We start from the raw sequence: 12,296 nt of genomic DNA, 5'->3' as shown, positions 1-12,296 counted from the left end.
AATAATAATAATAATAATAACAGAAACATTAAAAGAGTGAGGTTTATAGTATATTACTCATTAAAAAATTAAAAAGACCAAACTATTAGCTTAAAGCTTTTAGCTTTGCAAAAAAAATGTGTTGTTATTGTTTTATTTGTTATTATTTTTTGGTTTTTGGGCTTACAGGTGTAAAAAAATTTAAATAAATGTTGCTTTAGTAAAACGTACACACACACATACACACACACATACACACTCACCAGGGACCAGAGGAGCTGAACGAAACTTCTCCTGGCTGAAACACTGAGCCCATGAAGTAACAATGACACTGAGATCTAGAAAAGAAAATCACACACACACACACACACACACACACACACAATTAATCCAGGTGTGCAGGATTTTTTATAATACCTCACAAACATGTCACAGTCATTAGCTGAGCTGCAACTGCAACATCACCAGGCAACCAACACGCTCAGAGGAAAGCACCAGGTACCCCACAGGCTTGCAGACGCCTGTGTGCCGGCTAGCATCACACACTGAGGTGATGTGGGCAGAGACAGAGCCATCTACCTACCTGGAAAGAACATGGCCAGTTGTGCTCCCTCAGGCTCCGTCTGCTGATAGCAGGCAGCATGACCCGGGATTTGAACCATGGTCATTCCTCTGGTCATAATGCCAGCTCCCACGTCCGATTTTTACAGCGTACAGCTCAACTAACAGCTGCTGTGTGTGGTTTCAAACATGTTACACTTCCTAAAACCTAAAAATCTGGATTTACAGTCTGTCCATTAAGAAACACAGTGAACTGGATGCATGCAGGGGGTCCGTGATGCTTACAGTGGTACACAGCGCTGCCGTGCATGATCGTACAACATCCCCTCCATGCAGCCACAGCCTTCAGCACAGTCCCCATCACACACCTCCCCTAGGCTCACAGAATGGCAGGTTCTCCCACATGTGGATGTGCAAGGATGGTACATCATCCCTCCCAAACACACCATGCCTAAACACACACACACACACAAACACGCATAAAGGTACGATCAAGGGTCAGCAAAGCTTTCACACACAGTTCAGATGTGCACAGCTGGACAGGTGCAGAACTAAACCCACCGCATTCGGAGACATGTGCTCTGAAGTTGATGGCGACGTGGTGTTTGGAGCAGATGTAGGCGTAGTGGGCCAGGACAGTGCACAGGCAGCCATTGCCACAGCGGCAGGCCTGGAAGCGGCACTGCTGGTGGTACATGCTGGGACTCACGTAGGCGTGGCACTGAGCAAACACTTCTCCAGTCAGAACGTCACACACTGAGGCGTAGAACGCTGCAACACAACAAACAGCACAGTACTGTACCACACCATCACACCTGCTATACGTACTACACTTAGAAAGCCTCTTCTGGAATAAGATAATGTAAAAAATGAGGATTTTTTAACATATTTAAACATCTGGACGTTTGATCTTCATGTGATCAACGCTGAGAGATGGAGGTAATCTAATTAAACTCACACACCTGAAGAAACATCTTTATTTATCATCAATTAATGAAATTAATTAAATTTTCCTGTAAGAAAAATAAACCTTTTTAACCTCCTCCCAGACTCTTCTGCATCTACACCTTTCTTTCTGAAGGCCTCAGAGAGCTCTCTGGATCTGGCCATGATGGTGATCTTCTTCACCTCTCACTTCAAACATCAATCAAGAGCAGACTAGACTAAACGTCTGAGGTTTAAATCAGACTCCAGACTCCTCCAGAATAATCCTCTCCAACCATGTTCTGATCGTCTACAGCTGAGTCTAATTCTACACCTTTGAAGGAGTAATAAAATGTGCGTGTGCTTTTTTATTACTACATTTAGGATGAGAGACTCAGCCCAGAATTTATGTGCGTACAGTTCTGTTGGTTCATCTCGCAGGGGTCGATGATGGGGATGTTAACAGGGCTCATGCATGCTGAAGACACCTTCCATGCATTGGCGTGCAGCTGCGGCGTCCCTTCTATCATTCCAGCTGGAGAACTGGAGAGAACACAAGTCCGGAAGACATTTACACACACAGACACACACACACACACACACACACACACCGTGTATCACAATGAACAGATTCCAACTATGTCAAAAAGTGCATTTTTCCTTCTCCTGTAAATTTGCTATTTTGGAGATACCAGGATTTTATATGACAGTGATGATACTAGTTAATCTAATTAGTTTAATTCAGTGCTTTATAAATACTCATATTTTCATTAGTAGTTTTTAGGAAGATTATTAAAGTTCTATTTTGCTCATATTTTCACTTAAGAAGCAGAAACGTACAGGAAGTCGTCACGCAGGTTGCCATTGAGAGTTCCGCAGAGGCCGAGGGTGGAGCCTGTCCAGGTGCTGTCCAGCTGCAGGTAGATTCGTCCACCCCGCCAATCATAATGCATCTTCAGCCCAAAGGATGCACGTAGGCCCACAAACACAGATGTCAGTCTGCGCACATCCACCATATCTGTCACACACACACATACACACACACACACATACAAACAGACATAGGTGAGTAATGCAGCCTATACAGACAGAGCAAAATACAGCCCATGCCTAATTAGGGTATTTTTCCAAAGGCAGTCAATCAGTGAAGAGCCAGAGCTTGAGTAGTATTGCAAATTTGATGGGAGCAGAGGACTAAACCATCCTAGTTAATGAACGCCAGGGCAATTCTGCTCTGGTGGATAACTGGCAATGCATGTACATAGGCATTATTTACAGGGGGGTTGGAGGGGAGACAGCCTCCCAAACAGTTCCAGCTTATATAACCCCCAAACAAAGACAAAATCAGTCCAGCTGTAAGTAAATCTATCAATATCTATCAATATTACCAACCCTAAAATAGGCGTGAGCCCACTTACCCCTATTCTAAACTACTTGCTATATCCCACACTGAGTGTAATGTAAAAAAAAAGGTCCCATAGTGGCAAGCAGATATTAATATTCTGACTACTGGCTTACAGGTACTGTATTTCTACTTGAGTTAAAGTGGTTAAACCTCAGAAACCCATCTGATCTTACCGTCTGCGTATGGTAAGTTGACAGCCATGCTGGCTCCAATGAGGACCTCTCCTTCTCTGGTGAGCGTAACTTGCCTGCTGACATCCTCATCTACCACTAAAGTCACCGAGTGACAACAGGAATGTTCCTGAGTCTGAGAAACACAAATACCAACACAGAAAAAGCACGTAAAAATGTACATTACCATAACATAGTAGAGATAAACAAGAAAAGTCCAGGAAAAGTGAGAATTTGTGCCGGACAACTGGTCGATACACTTACTTGTCCAGTCGGGTAAAGTAAATCTGCATGTCTAGTTGTACAAAAGATGTCAAATCAAACTGAACCTTGATCTCATGATCGGAAATTGTATTGAAAATCCATCTGTTACAAATTAGACAACTTATTTTAATACATATGACCCAACGAGGGCTTAATTTAAAGTAGCATTATGCGAAAATCATGAGTTACTGTAAGTCACTGTAACATCAAATTGATTCTGAAGCTGCTGTTTAAAGCGAAATTGCTGCAGAATGGAGCTTTAAACAGATGCCATCATTTAAACAAGTCAAAAGCAAGTTTAATTCCCACCTGGTTTTGCAGGAACCTACAAATTAAACACTGCAAACTTCTCTCGCTTCATTCTAGACCTTTCCCTAAACCTTTAAACAGCCTATGGACCACTGCGGACCACCTATTACCAAAGAATTAGCCCCTCCGGTTTGTACAGAAGTCTCTGTAGTTACTATGTAATACACCTTAGTGTGTGATAAGCCTTGAAGCGTTACAGTTTTTTACTCTACAGCACACCTGATTCAACTCACCAAGTAATTAAGCAGTTGTTACTGAGCCTAATTTGACTGTGATGGTCAGAGACCAAACCTCTGACCAGTGGATCTGTAGTAATTCATGTATTCCTACAGTGGTATAACTGAGCCCTTGTTTATTACATGTTTATTACACATTCTCATTCATACACACACACACATACACACTCATACCTCCCCGCAGGCTGCATACTGCAGTGTGACGGTGAACTTGGTGCTGCCACGGCTCTTCACCAGGACATACTGGCATGAGCCTGTGTGCATGAAAATTCGCCCATCGAACGTAGTCACGTGTGTGTCTCCCACCACAGTGCACTCTGCTGAAGAACAAAACACACACACACACACACACACACACACACTAATTTTAACAGCAGCTTTACAGGAGGAAACGTCCTAACTTTCAATGAAAGTCAATAGAAAAAGATTTAACTCTTTTTGGAGCATTTCTATTGGTTCATCATGAAATTCTGATACAAGGTAAAGAACAACCAGATTCACACTAAAAATGGAGATACAAGGTGTTTGCACAACAGTGACCACTGTGATGATTATTATGTTGTGAGAACAAAAGGAGCCGAAGGGTCTTATTAGGAAACAGCGCAGCAGTGACACTAAATAGAAGCTACTTTTACATTAAATGTCACGTCACTATTGTTTCTTTACCAAATAAATGAACAGGAAATGAGCACTGGTCATTAATATGCATGACCTCATTTACATATCACTGTTAATTGGCAGTCTTGGAAGTCACATGCAACAAAACCACAGCAATAAACAGCACGTTATGACATTATAACTAGAACTTAAAGCAGCAGTATGCAATAATTTGTATTTCGGCTTGTGGGCTCCCTCTACAGGTGGGGAGTGTAATTCACTTTTACTTTTTTCACTGCAGTACAAAAAATACAGATCACGCCCCCTAATTGAGCAGCTGTACACATGCATTTCTGGACAAGCTGAGAGCTGCAGAAGCTTGATCTGAAGGTGTGGAAGCATGTGGGCAGAGGCGATAGAGTAATACTACAGGATTTTACACTAATATGACTCTATGGGTTACGCAGTGTTACACAGCAGCAGTTCTGGAGAGAGGTTCTCCTCCTGCAGCTCCACCACCAAACCTCCATAGTGCAGTAGCAGCAGCGTTCCGGCCCGGAATGGGAATGACGGAGACGCCGTTCTCCCCCTGTTCAGTTCAGTCAGTGGGGCATCAACATGATCCTGTAGCTGCTGGTTTAAGGTAATATTGCTACATACTGTTGGTTGCAACACTCGTATATGAATCTGGTCCATAGACTTACCAGTGCAGTTGTTTTCAGTGCAGTTCCAAACTCCTCCCATGCAGACACTGGAAATAAAACGAACATAAGTTGATACTTCCTTGACATTCCCAAACCAAGGCAAGAAAAGTCTGAAATTGTGATCAATGTGTGAAGGCTGGGGAAGCTTCCAGTGCTCCAAGCTCAGCTGTTCATTAAAAGCTCTAAATAAAAACGAGCATTCTCACCAGACAGAGCAGCCCTGCTCCAGAACATGGCCCAGAGGATAGGCTGTGCCATGATACACACACGGACACTGAGACACTGCTATACACGTCCCATTCTGTAGAATTAACCCTGAGAGTGGAGGACAGGAGGAGAGCTTGTGAGTGAACACACACTTTCAGAAGATTACACCACGAGACTACACCACAAGACTCACCATCAGGGCAGTAGCAGCCGTCCAGGCAGTGCAAGTTGGTGCCCAGGCACTCTTTTTCAAACGTGCAGGTAGGGGGACAGCAGCTGATGCAGTCTCTATGGACGAAGCTGTCCTCACATCCATCCGCTATAACATATTACATATATTATATGGGCTGTAATGTTGAATAAGATAAGTCATTAATCATGTAATTAAATGCAAAATCCCTAAATGCCCAACCTTCCACACCTGGCTTACCTGGAATGACTGCCCACGGCTATCCTGCCATCATGTGTAATAAGACTGGCTGAGCACGTTGGCCAAGCTGTACTCACCACAGGTAGGAAAGCTGTCCCTCCATTCGCGGACTGGGTAGCCCACATGGGAGCAGGCTCTGGTGTATTCAACAAGCGTTCGGCAAAACGTGTCCGCGTCATCTGAACTGATGAAAAGATGAAGAGTTCATACTGTTAAAACAGCTGGACTTAGACACATCTGGCGTCTTCAGACATCCAAAGGTTACATTTAATATCAGGGGTGGTCCGATATTGGGAATTCTAGGAATTCTATTCATTTTAGTGGTGGCGGCTCAGCGGTTAGAGCTCCGGGCTATTGATGACAGGGTTGTGGGTTTGATTCCCAGGCTCGGCAAGCTGCCACTGTTGGGCCCTTGAGCAAGGCCCTTCCTTCTCTCTGTTCTCCGATGGGCAGCTATTGCTCACTGGGTGCTCACTGTCCACTGTGTGTGTGTTTCACTGGTGTGTATGTGTGTGTTCACTGCACGGATGGGATAAAGACAGAAGCTGAATTCCATCTGTGTCACAAAAATGTCACAAATGGTGTATATGGTTGTCTGTCAAAAGTTTGTGGACACCCCAATAAATTAATGCATTCAGCTCCTTTAAGGAGCCACTGCTGACACAGATGTGTGAATGCACACACACACACACACACACACACACACAGCTGATGCATGCAAAATTTAAAAATTTCAGACCATTTCAGAATCCTAAAGACCCCCCCCCCCAGACACGCCGAGATGTAACGCGTACCGAGTCTACAGAACCTGCAGAAGCTTAAACGCACAGCTACAGCAATCAGACAGAGGCACAATCAGTCACTGCATGTCCTCAAATGCAGCTCGCCTCTACGTCAGCAGGCAGTCAGTGCACATTTAGCCGAAGCTACAGGAATATCGCGTTGCTCAACTCTGTGCTTCTGGAATCCGAGCCTCTCCCCACCATCTCACTCAGCAGCTGAGCCTGAACCTCCTCATAACCCCAGCAGCCATGTCATCACTTTAATCAATCTAATCCAATCTAACACACCCACCCACCCAAACACACACACACACACCAACATAGTACTCTCACCCTGCCAGTCATTTCATTAATTAGCATAATCCTGTTGTAATTGCATAGTGTGGAATGTTAGAAAGAGTCTAAAGCAGAAACAGTGGAGAGAGAGAGAGAGAGAGAGAGAGAGAGAGAGAGCCTAACTCTGCCAACAACGTCATCACCTTTTAAATACTTGTGGTTAAACTGTTATTAGTGGCCCTAGGCAAAAGTTTGGGCACCCTTGGTCAAATTACACATTTTTAAATTATTTTTTTAACTGTAAATGTAAAGCAATCCTCTACTGAAACAAACTTAAAAGAAAAAAAATAATAAAATATATACAAATATATACATAAAAATATTACAAAAAATATATTTATTTTTAAAAATTGCATTTAACATGCTGGAAAAATAACACATTATTTAAAAATAATAATAATAATTAAAAATAAATTGAATGTGCCATTACTTTTTTTTATTTATTTATTTGAAATATATTAAATGAAGCAATCAAACAGTACTGTTGCGTTCGACTGTGCAGACGTGCGTCTCTGTGGAGGATGAGAACTTATTTACATAATAAAAACACAGGTAATTTGACCAGGGGCGCCTAAACTTCTGCATGTGCTACCTCACTGGTGTTACTTACACACACAGGTCTGAAACACAGCTGGCGACAAAAGGATTGGGATCGATGTTCTCATGGCAGGAGACGAACGGGAAGAAGAGCAAAGCGTTACACTTCTCAATGGCATCCTGTAAAATAATAATAAAAAAAACACAGAAGAAGATATAGCGTCTGAATAACACACACACACACACACACACACACTTAAATCTATCTTCAACAATTCAGCTATACTGTACATTCACATTTATGGCTTTCAACAGACTCTCTGATCTCGAGCTGCTTACGAAGCTGCTGCTTATGAAGGCATTCATTCAGAATATCCAGAGCTCTGACCCTGCCGGAAATGAGAACCTGAGAACCCTAATATAACAACCTGCCAGCAATACACAACTCCTAGACGCTGAACTGCTTTCCAAAGAACAAGGAAAAAGCATACATCCATATCCGACTCAGATGAGCAGGGTCCAGGGAAGTCTTCGTCTACGGCAGGACAGGGGCGTTCGTGAGGAAGGTGGACAGTCCAGCTGTTGCCAAACTCAGCAACGTCCTCAGAGTTCAGACCTGAGCAGAACAACACAGAGCACAGGGCAAACAGCAACACACATTTATCAGTAAAAATACTTCATATTATATTATATTAAATTAATTTACATTATATTACAATATATAGAAATATTATACCTTCATATTAATTGCTGAGCATGGTCAAGCTAACCACTTCACTTTATTTTGGCTGAATTTCACAGAAATTGTAAATAAACGAAGCTGGATGTTGGCAATGCTGAATCTTTAATCTCTTAATAGTTTATGTCCCTTAAGTCCCTATGATATATGATTAATATTATCAATTAGAGAAAACGCTAAAATATTACTTACCCATATTACATTTATGAAAATATATATAAATAAATAAATAAATGTATTAATTAAACAAATAAACCTTTAAATCTTGTGTTTCCAGAGAAGTTATTAAATACTTTTATTTTATTAAAATTTAAAATAACATATTTCACAAAAATATATATTTTTTCTAAAAATATGTTTGTATTTCTAAATATTGCAACATTTTCTGTAGTCCCTCACTCAACCTTCTGTTCTGAAGTTCTGAAATTATTTTGAGGAAGTGACATCACCAAAGCCTCTTTGACTGCATACTTCAAATTAGGGTTGCAAAGGGGTGGAAAGTTTACAGATAAATTTACCGTAACTATCCATAGGAACTTTAGCTCAGAAGTATTCCAAAATGTAAACTTTTCATGGAAATTATGGGAATTTATTGGAATTAATAGTAAATATTGAACCATTTAAAGGAACTATGTCATACACTATTATTAACAAATTAAACATATTAATTATTTATTATTAACATCAAATCATATAAAAGTGTATTTTCCCACAAGTGGTGGTGTGCTGGACATGTGCTGGAGGAATGGACAGTGCAGCAGGGGGTGTGGTCTCAGTAACCCTGCAATGTGTAATGTGCCACATGTCTGGGATTGAGGAGCAGCTTTGCTTTTCAACTGTTTTGGTCTCAAATTGAATTATTTTAGCCAAAATTATATGCTTTATCATATTTTTTTTATCAACTATATGAACATTTCTCACTTTTAGCTTCAAATATTCCCATTTTATTCCCACTGTAAATTTCCCAACTTTGAAAATTACTTTGTAAAAACTTCAAATAAAGGTCAGATTATCTGCCTTTTATCTAAATAATAAAAGATTTTTACTTTCAGATCAAACTAGGCAAGCTTATGGATTCCATCCTGTTCCTGCTTAAAATCTTAATTAACAACAACTTTCCATGTTGGCATCGTTTTTTTTTTTTACAAAGGTACTAGGTACTACCCCCGTCACACTCAACCCCGTCACACTGTGGATCGTGTAGGCTTGAGTGGTTGTTATGGGCTGAATGACTGTCACTGTTTTGCACCCATTCCAAAGAAGGACTCTGCACCTGGAACTACAGCCACTACACACCAGCTACACCTCCACCACTGCACTGCTGAAACGTCTGAACTCTCTCTTTCATCTGCAGGACCGGTCCAATCTCAGGGTGAGTGAGCTCGGTCAAACCCGGCTACGTGCGGAGCTGATATAATGAGCCTGAATTGGCCGCTGATAGATATGATAAGTGCGCCTCAGTCTGTTTGTCTCACCACGAGTGCTGCTGAGATCATCCGATCCGTCATCATTGTAGTTTCCGCACAGCCCACAAGGCCGGCCTTTGTGGCTCTCTGTCATTTTGAGGTAGACCCCGGAGCTCCCGTCCCATGCCAGAGAGAAGCCGAAGGTGCTCTTCACCAGGATGTAGTCTGCCAGACGCTCGATGAACACGTTATGCACTGTATGGGGCAGGGTCAGTCTACAGCAGGAAGCAGGCAAAAGTCAAAAAGTCAGCTAGACTAGGCCCCAGTGAAAAATACACCACATGGACAGAAGTATTGGGACACCTGCTCTTTGCTTCTTCTGAAATCAAGGGTATTAAAAGTAAAGTGTGTATCCTGCTGTTGTTAGAGTAACTGTCTCCAACAATAAAAAAGGCTTACTAAATTTTCGAGGAGCTTTGCTATGAGGATTTGATTGCATACAGCAACATAAGCGTTGGTGAGGTCAAGATGATGCAGCAGTGGATGCAACTGAAAGTAGCTAAATGTAGTCATTAGAAGGGGTGTCCACAAACATTTGGACATAGTGGAAGTTTGTTGTATGATTTGAATGAATATACGCAAGTAAATACAATTACTCTACAATTACACATTGTTGCAGTCTTTCTATTGGTCCATTCATTTATACCTGAGGGCCAGCCTTACCTGCGGTCCCCTTTTAGCACCTGGTAGCCGCTAATGCGGATCTCCTCCTCGTTAGGAAAGAACAAACTGAGAGCACGAGGACAGGAATACACTGAGCCACCACACGAACGACTGTTATGGACCTGCCATTCAGAGAGAGAGAGAGAGAGAGAGAGAGAGAGAGAGAGAGAGAGAGAGAGAGAGATCAGATCAATAATCATACAAAACTCTGGGGCTCTGAGAGATCCGGACCCTGGGTCATGCTGCTTGCCATCAGAGTCTGATAGAGCACAGCTGGCCTTGCTCTCTCAGGGGTGGTCAGGCTGGTCAGCACAGCCGTCAGTTAACTGTTGTATCTGAGCTGAGGAGCCGCGCTTTCCTTTTCGGATGATGCCGCATCAGTGGAAGTTGTGCTGGGAGGAGTTTTGGATGTTTTGGGAGGAGTTTTGGATGTTTTGGGAGGGGTTTTGGATGTGCTGGGAGGAGTTTTGGATGTTTTGGGAGGAGTTTTGGATGTTTTGGGAGGGGTTTTGGTTGTGCTGGGAGGAGTTTTGGATGTGCTGGGAGGAGTTTTGGATGTGCTGGGAGGGGTTTTGGTTGTGCTGGGAGGGGTTTTGGATGTGCTGGGAGGAGTTTTGGATGTGCTGGGAGGAGTTTTGGTTGTGCTGGGAGGAATTTTGGTTGTGCTGGGAGGAGTTTTGGTTGTGCTGGGAGGAATTTTGGATGTGCTGGGAGGAGTTTTGGATGTGCTGGGAGGGGTTTTGGATGTGCTGGGAGGGGTTTTGGATGTGCTGGGAGCTGTTTTGGATGTGTTGGGAGGAGTTTTGGATGTGCTGGGAGGGGTTTTGGATGTGCTGGGAGGAGTTTTGGATGTGCTGGGAGGGGTTTTGGGTGTTTTCATTTTAGATTTTTTTTCTTCTTTACAAGCTTCTGGATCTCTCAGCTTGTCAACAAATGCATGTGTACTATCAAATACCAATTCTCACATAATGCTTCCAGACCACCAGTCTGAAGAAACAGAGACTCCCGGTCAGTGCTGTGTGGATCAGTGTATTCTATAGGCCAGCTTTGTGTGAAACGAGGACATACAGTAACTCACCCACACAGTATACTGAGGCTCCGCTGACTGGCAGTCTTTGGCCAGGATATATGAACACGTTCCGGGGAAGTAGTAGTACATCCCATCGAATGTCTCAAAATGATGCTGCCCCCACGAACGACAAATCCCATCCCTGTCCTGACCCGTGTTGGGGACTGAAAAAAAGGAGCATCAAAATTCTCATTTATAAAAGTTTATAAAAGCAGTGGGTGCCATGCAAAAACCTTGTATCTCAGAAAAAAAAGGGGGAATCCAATATGGAGCATTTCTATTGGTCCATTCATCATGAGATTTTAACACAATATATATATCTGCCAGATTTACAAAAAAACAGCAAACACGGAAATACAAGCTTTTTTTTAGATATTTAATCTTTGTTAAGTCTTTGATTAGAAAAGTAATTTATTTTTGGACACGTTTCCAAGCATTTAACAGTTATGCCTAAAAAAATGTGCATTTAATGTCAAATATTAGAATATTAAAGTCTAAATCAGAGACCTGGGAGTAGTTTGAAGTATGATTTTCACCAATTTCTGCCATGTAAGTATTCATTAAATCATTAAAAACTAGTAAAACAGATTAGAGTAAATGAAATAAATGACCTGAACTAAAGACAAAGTGGTGATTAATGTGTTTTTTAATGTTATAATATTATATTAATGTTCATTTTGGAAAAAAACCCTCCTTAATGATCATTCCTAATGGTCTTTACTGCAAGCTGTAAAAGCCTTGGGCTAACATGGCTGCTTTACAGCAGAACTCAGCTTGCTTAATTAAACGTATGTACAGAGGCTCTTTGTCAGGAGTGGTTTGCTTCAAGCACATCAGTAACCCAACGCCAGAAAACGAGCTAAACACACAAAACACACCAGTCAGCCGTATGGTACATGCGATTACGGCAAATTGACA

At 42.1% G+C, this 12,296-nt stretch overlaps 1 protein-coding gene across 2 annotated transcripts in view; it reads right to left on the bottom strand.

The window, feature by feature from the left end:
• otogl (otogelin-like) overlaps positions 1-12,296 on the bottom strand; it is a 47,202-nt gene that overhangs the window by 31,773 nt on the left and 3,133 nt on the right. For both annotated transcript variants that reach the window (XM_072695213.1, XM_072695214.1), the window contains exons 6-21: positions 11,388-11,542; positions 10,310-10,431; positions 9,656-9,861; positions 7,933-8,057; positions 7,515-7,621; positions 5,864-5,970; positions 5,550-5,675; positions 5,356-5,464; positions 5,150-5,196; positions 4,023-4,168; positions 3,043-3,175; positions 2,305-2,482; positions 1,883-2,007; positions 1,102-1,311; positions 826-991; positions 243-317 (exon numbers count right to left, since the gene is read on the bottom strand). In XM_072695213.1, coding sequence (XP_072551314.1) covers positions 243-317; positions 826-991; positions 1,102-1,311; positions 1,883-2,007; positions 2,305-2,482; positions 3,043-3,175; positions 4,023-4,168; positions 5,150-5,196; positions 5,356-5,464; positions 5,550-5,675; positions 5,864-5,970; positions 7,515-7,621; positions 7,933-8,057; positions 9,656-9,861; positions 10,310-10,431; positions 11,388-11,542 — 2,137 coding nt within the window. The remainder of the gene's footprint in view (positions 1-242; positions 318-825; positions 992-1,101; positions 1,312-1,882; positions 2,008-2,304; positions 2,483-3,042; positions 3,176-4,022; positions 4,169-5,149; positions 5,197-5,355; positions 5,465-5,549; positions 5,676-5,863; positions 5,971-7,514; positions 7,622-7,932; positions 8,058-9,655; positions 9,862-10,309; positions 10,432-11,387; positions 11,543-12,296) is intronic.

The sequence above is a fragment of the Salminus brasiliensis genome, chromosome 13 (genome assembly GCF_030463535.1).
Source record: "Salminus brasiliensis chromosome 13, fSalBra1.hap2, whole genome shotgun sequence".
NCBI lineage: Eukaryota > Metazoa > Chordata > Actinopteri > Characiformes > Bryconidae > Salminus > Salminus brasiliensis.
The sequence above is the reverse complement of the archived record's forward strand: the minus strand, read 5'-3'. Positions and strand labels throughout refer to the sequence as shown.